The 6473-nt window shown below is 57.5% G+C and overlaps 1 protein-coding gene across 3 annotated transcripts in view; it reads left to right on the top strand.

Moving 5' to 3' along the window:
• The first annotated feature begins 266 nt into the window (after positions 1 to 266).
• The window catches only part of SETD2 (SET domain containing 2, histone lysine methyltransferase), a 45539-nt gene continuing 39332 nt past the window's right edge, over positions 267 to 6473 (top strand). For 2 of the 3 annotated variants that reach the window (XR_011807143.1, XM_072033946.1), the window contains exons 1-2: positions 267 to 587; positions 6008 to 6023. Coding sequence is in view for 2 of the 3 variants with exons in the window: in XM_072033946.1 (XP_071890047.1) it covers positions 550 to 587; positions 6008 to 6023 (54 nt within the window). In the remaining variant the exon portion in view is untranslated. The remainder of the gene's footprint in view (positions 588 to 6007; positions 6024 to 6473) is intronic. The other variant, XM_072033945.1, reaches the window with a different exon arrangement.

The following is a 6473-nucleotide window of genomic DNA, read 5'->3' as shown; positions in this document are numbered from 1 at the left end:
AATCCCTGGGATCCCGCTGATCCTGGGGGGCTCCAGTTTTTCCTTGGGCACCCCAGCATCCCGGTGCCAATCCCTGGAATCCCGCTGCTCCCGGAGGGGAATTTAGGGGGGGCTCCTCCCGCTTCTCCCCATCCCAGCACCTCTCGTAGCGCTCCGAGGAGAACCAAAATCACCCCCAGTACCCCCAGTACCCCCAGTACCCCCAGTACCACCAGCACCAGCGACGTCGCGGCGGTGGTGGTGGCAGAGGAGAAGGAGGAGGAGGAGGAGCCGGGGCGGACTCGGCGCTGTGCTGGGCGGGCAGGGCCAGGGCCAGGGGCTGCGAGCGGATGGCGGGGCCCCAACGGAGGCCGCTGAAGCTCGGGGCCCTGCGGACGATGTGAGGGGGGGGAAAGGAGGCGGCGGAGCCGAACCCGAGCCCGAGCCTGAGCCTCCCCCCCCCAGGCCGGGCTCGGAGGGGGGGCGGACAGCGGCCTCCCCGTCCCCCCCCCCCCCCCCCCCATTTTCTCTCTTCTTTCTCCTCTCAGCCCCGACGGCTTCAGCCCGACCATGGGGGACTTCTACGACCCGGAGCACCCCACCCCGGAGTAAGCAAGGGCAGCACCGGGTGTGTGGGGGGGAGCAGCACCGAGCCCCCCCCTTTCCCCCTCTTTGGGGCCGCCGCTTCCCGGCCCCGCGGCCCTGAGGCCTCGGCGGGCCCCGGGAGCGGTGGGGGAAAGAGGGAAAAAAAAAAAAAAACTCGGGGAGGAGGAAGGGAGGAGGGTGAAGGCTTCTTCTGCTTCGTCTGCCGGTGGTTGTTGGGTTCCCGGTGTTTTTCGTGGCCCGCTTCGGAGCGGTGAAGGGGGGAGGCCGGGGTAGGCCGCGAATCCCCGGTCTTGCGTGAGCGCCGCGGCCGGGAGGCGGAGGGGGGAGGCCGGCAGCGGAGCGGAGCCCTCGGGGGGAGGAAGGGAAAAAAGGGGAAGGGCTCCGGCAGCGCTGCCCTGCTCCCTACCGACCCCGGTTAGGTCGTGCGGAGGGTCCCAGGGTTTAGTTTGAGGGTGGAGGTGTCCCAGGGTTTTTTTATTTTTGGCCCCTTTTTGGCTGTGGGTGTGCGGGGCAGCGCTTGGGAGCCTCAGGGTGCTGCCCCTAAAGCTCTTTTTGTCCTCTCCCCGCTGTCTGGGGTTGTTTGGAGGTGAGGGGAGCGAGTCCCTGCCCCGTTTTCGGACAGAAAGGGCTCCGAAAGGAGGGGGAGCTCCTCATGGCCGGTGAATTGTGGCCCTCCCGTCACGGGGCTTTCCCCTGACCCCCTCCACCACATCGTCCTGCTTTCCTTGCTGCCTGTGGAAGAGCTGCCCGTGGTGTTTTTCGCGTTGTATTATTATTATTTTTGTTGTTCTTGTTGCTTTGGACGCTGTCTTTGCATTTGTAGACGTCCCCCCCCTGCACCCCAAAGGATTCGGGGCTGCTCCGTAACCGGGACCGGCGGCCAGCTCGGGGCTGCGAGGAGGCAAACACCCGGCCCGTAGCGGCCCCGTGCTGCTGCTGGAGCAGAATTGAAGCTAGAAACAGCCCCTTTGGAGCAAGGACAGCAGAGCAAACCTCCCGAGCGAGCGCCCCGAGCCGTGCGCTCGCCCCCGTGGAGCAGCCGGGGAATGATGCCTGCGGTTTGAGCCTGATAAAATTAGGGAGAGACGGAGGATTTGGTGCTGGGCCGGGCTAGGACTGCTGGCCGTGGTCGTTGAGGTTCTTTGGGACGTGTTTACCTGCTGCAGGAGGGTTGTGTGGGACAAGGAGCGAGCCCTGGAGGTGGGCACCGTGCTCCTGCTTGTCCCGAGCTTTCCACCCCGTTGCTTTCAAATAGCTCCACTATCAGCCACCGAGTTCTAGCCCGGTGTGGGTATTTTGCATTTTGGGCTAATTTAGAGTGAAATGAGTGCTGGTCCCCTGCTGAAACAGCCTCCGAGTGTGCAAAACAGGGCTGTGGGGAGAAGCCAGGGTGGTTTCTCCAACAGCTTTTATAAAAAAGCGCTCTGAACGAAACGATCCCGCCGTGGTGGGACCTTGGTGAGGTCCCACACTGAGGTGGATGGATCCAAACAGCCCCAAATTCCAGTTTTCTGCTCGCGCCGTGGGCTTTTTGTTGCTTTGGGGCTTTTTTTTTTGGCTTTCTGTAGGGATCCGGATTCTGCCTGCTGCTTCTGCCCCCAGGATCCCTCTCGGTTCCTCCCAGCGCCTCGGCACAAGGCAAAGGCACACGGCGGGGATCGGAGCCTAAAATCCCAAACCCAGGCCCCCTGGTGCATTGTCAGCAGCGGGGGGACGTCAGCTTCTTTAAGGAAAAAGGCTTTTTAAACCCCAAAACGCCTCTCTGATGAGCGAGGGCCTGGAGCAGGGCAGCAGGAGGGCCGCGCTCGGCCGCCTCGCCACCCCTGTTTCTAACCGGGGTTATTTTTCGGGTTTGGTTTCAGCTGGCAGGCCGGGCTCTGGGTTCGGAGCCCGAATTTGGGGCTTTTTATTGCTTTCCGGGCTCTTCTTCCCCAGGTTCTTCCGCAGCTTCCCCCCCAGTGCTCTGCCGTTCCTCCCTCCTCGTGCCTACGGCCCAGAAGCAGCAGCTCCAAAGGATTCACAGCGTTCAACTTCAGAGGTGTTAGGAAAAAGGGAAAAAAACCACCACCAGCACCAAAAAAGGGGCGTCAAGCAGTCGAGGTACCGGTGCCTTCACCAATTCGGAGCGGTTCGGGATGGAGTAATTAAGGACGGAGCAATTAAGGCCGGAGAACAGAGCCGTCGGTGGCGGCTGCAGGCTACCGGGCAGGATTTTGGGATTTCCAAACAATTCCGGGAGCTTTAATCACCTGCGGGTAATTAATTGCTCCGTGCTGACCCTGCAGGAACACCAAATACATAAACTGAGCACCCCAAAGTCCTGGGGCGAGGGGACGGCTGAGAAAAGAGGCCGAATGCCTGGATTTTGGGATCAGGAGGCTTTCGGAGAGCTTCCTCGCTGTTTTTTTTTGCTTAATTCTCTCCCCGTGTGGCTCGACGCTTGCCTTGGAGTGGCTCGGAGCGGGCTTCGTGTGGCCGCGGCGCGAGGACGAGGACGTAACCGTGCCTTCAGCTGGGCTTTTTGAGCAAGCATCCAGGGCTCTGCTGCATTTCCCTGCTGTCGCCGAGAAGTTTGGAGAAAACTGTTTTATTTTTTGGGAGTTTTGGAGGGCGTTTGCTGGACCGGATCCGGTTCCATTCGATTTTTTCTCTTCCCCTGCCTCTCTGGAGGTGGTTTGGGCTCTCCAGAAGGTGCTCCTCTTCCTGCTGCTGCCTCTTCCTGGCACGTTTTACGCTTTTGGGATCAGCCCCAGGGCTCCAGGAGGAACGTGTCCGGAGGGCAGAGCCTGGGGCTGAAGAAAAATGTGGGTCAGGAGGCAAAAATTGATGGGAAATCGGGTCAGGAGGCAAAAATCGATGGGAAATTGTAGAGGAGGAGGAGGAGGGGAGGAAGAGCCGTGCCCAAGCAAACCCGCCGTGTGCTCCGTGCTCCAGAGCTTCCCACAGCAATTCCAGGAGTTTTTTTTTGGGATGGAGAGCAGCAGGACACAGCTGCCTTAAAGCCTTGGGGCTCAAAATGCCCCCACGGAGGTTTCGCCTCGAGATCCGAGCTCCTTGCAGCTGACGGAAGGCAAATCCTCAACGCTTGCAGCACCAACTTTGGAAAAAAAAAAACCCAGAGCCTTGTGCTCCTGCTTCCTCCGGCAAAGAAGAGGAGGAGGAGGAGGAGGAGGGTGGGTGGAAGCCCCCAGGACCTGCCCCCCAGGGGAGGGGCCACCTTGCTTTTCCTTTTGTTGCTTTTTTTTCCTTTTTTTCCCCTTTTCCCCCTCTTCCAGCACCCAGCCCCAGGTGAGGTGGAGCCGCTCCGGTGGGCAGCGATGACTGTAAGTGAGCGCAGGACTTGCTGGGGGACGGATTTTAATTTTTTAATTCTGCCTTTTCCCAGCTTCCTCGCCTCCCTCGGGGGCGGCCGTGTCCTCCGAGCCTTGCGCTTGGGGGCCAGGAGCTGATATTTAAGCAGGATTTCGGCAGGATTTCCCCCCAACCTGCGGTTTTAATTCAGTTTTGGGAGCAATTCCCCGGCTTTCCAGCTTCTTTTTGAGCCAAACGTTTGATTTCTCCCCCCTCCTACCTCCCTGTGCCGCGTCCCTTCCTCTGCGTGGCTCCTCGGGGGACGGAGCGGGGTTGCCCATGAACATCCCTGCCTTTTTTCCAGATTCCCCAGGCAAGCAATGTCCTAGAGCTTCAAACCCGTAAGTTTTACAAACCCACTCGCTTTCGAGCCCAGTAGCTGAAATCTGCAGAGATTTTCCCCAAATTTGTATTTTTTTTTTTTATTTTTTTTTGCCGAGGTGCCCGGGGAGCTGGGCAGTCCCCCAGGCTGCCATTTCCTCCGGGATTTTGGCTTTTGCGCTCGGTTTTCCCTAAGAAAAGGAGGCAAAATTGCTGCCCAGGTAGGCTTTCAGATGGACCCGTGCTAATTCCTGCATAATGCCGGGCTGAGGCTTTTTTTTTTCCCCCTCTTGCAGAGTCGTTAGCCCTGCAGGTCTGAGATAAAAAGAGTTGCAGGCTTCCAGAAAATAAAAAAAAAAAAGGACTTGGGGGAGATGAGGCTCTGCTCAGCCCCCTTTTTTGCCAGTTTTTGTCATTTAGGCTCCAGGAGCCCGAGGGTGTTCTTTTTGCTGGCTTTTTTAGCATAAGCAAAGCCCCACAAAACCCCACAAAGCCAAGGTTGGGCTGTGGGTTCGTGGTGTGTTTGTAGACCCATCTCTTGTGTTTTATTTCGGGTTTTCATGAGCCCTTCCTCTTGAAATTAAAAAAAAAACACCGGTAAAAGCCCGAGCCCGTTGCTAATTTTAACAACTCTTCCTTTTACACGCCCGAGGATAGCAAAGAGCTGGGTGCTGGGACGGTGTCCCCGGCTCGGGGACAATCCTGCTTCGCTTCCTCTCTCTCTCTCTCTCATATCGTGGAAAACCCGTGTGACTCCCAGCCCGGCGTGGGAGGAATTTTGGCAAACCGTTCCGGGCGCCTTGCCTAATTTTGGCAACCCTATTTTTGTGTTGGAGGCTGGGGCAAAAAGGAAGAGGCTGCGGCCCCGGCTGCCTCCTCGCTGCTCCTCTCGGAAACCCCGCTGCCTTCCTGGCGATACACAGGGAAAAAAAAAAGTTCTGGTTTGCCTAAAAGTCGCTTTCTGCGATCCTAACAAGGATCTGCTCCTTTTGGGCAGCGATTTTTTGCCAAAATGCTGTTCCTAAAGGCTTCCTTCCGTCCGCCCCGTCGGCACGGCGCTGAATTACCGGTGTTCCCAACCCCATTAAATCACCTGCGTGCCCTTTGTGTATCCACGGCTTGCTCGAGCTGCCGGGTCGTGTTTCCTCAATAAAAACCAGCCCTGTTATTGCTGCTGTAGGGGTGATTTATCCCCCGTTAATAAGCTTTATCAGCCGGACCCGAGCCTCTGTCCTAAATTACCGCTGGCGATAGGGCTTTCGAGCCGGTTGCTCCTAATTCTCGGTTGATGATTGCTCAGATGGGGAAATACCCATTTTTTTCCGTGCTTTCGCTGCAGAAACGTGCCTGAAACCTCTCCATCCGTTCGTGTAGTTTCCATTTAGGGGCCAAAATATTTCCCGAGGCTCTCCAGGTGTCGGGCACGGCGAGACCGGAGCAGCGCGGTTCGTCCTCCTCGCTCGTGCAGGAGCTGCTTGGCTGTTGAGGCAGGATCCTGGCTGGCTTGCCAGCCGTCAGCATCCTTCAGGATGCTTGGTTTTGGGAGATTTGCTCCGAAAAAGCAAATTTCCTTGCAGAATTGTCCACGTTCAGATCCCCGAGGTGCCCTCCGAAGCCGCCGGTGGCTGGGCGCAGGCTGGCATGGCCACACTTGGGGTGGCAGAGGTCTGATGTTGAGTTTCGTGGTTCTGATGTTCACCCCTTCTTTCTCTGTTTTCTTTTGCATGTTTTCCCGGCTGGATTGCAATAGAGAAGAAGAAAATGAGGTGAGTAAAATGAATTCCTTTCTTATGGCACTCCTCAAACAGACTTTAGCCCAGCGTAGTTCTGAGTTAGGGATTTCCTGAGCCTTGGGGCCAGATAAACCAAAGGGCAAAACCCAACCCCACTTGCTTGGACAGGGACGAGGGACATCTTCATGTTTTATCCCGGTGTTTTGGGGTGTTTTCAGGGCAATGATGAGGTCTGGAGGGGCAGGGAGTGCCCTCAGTGCCACCTCTGCATCTCTTTGCTCGTGGCCACGGGCAGCGGAGCGCGGTGGTGCCTCTGAGTCACTGCTGCAGGTAGGTCCTGCTCTCTGCACCACGACAAGATGAATATTTCAGGACTTCATCCATGGAAAACGAAGCCTTCTGCTGCATTAATGTGCAGGGAAAGGAGGAAACTTTCCGGGACTGGAACGTTTTATGACACCCCAGCTGAGGGAAAGACCGCCG

The sequence above is a fragment of the Anas platyrhynchos genome, chromosome 2 (assembly GCF_047663525.1).
Source record: "Anas platyrhynchos isolate ZD024472 breed Pekin duck chromosome 2, IASCAAS_PekinDuck_T2T, whole genome shotgun sequence".
Lineage (NCBI taxonomy): Eukaryota > Metazoa > Chordata > Aves > Anseriformes > Anatidae > Anas > Anas platyrhynchos.
The sequence above is the reverse complement of the archived record's forward strand: the minus strand, read 5'-3'. Positions and strand labels throughout refer to the sequence as shown.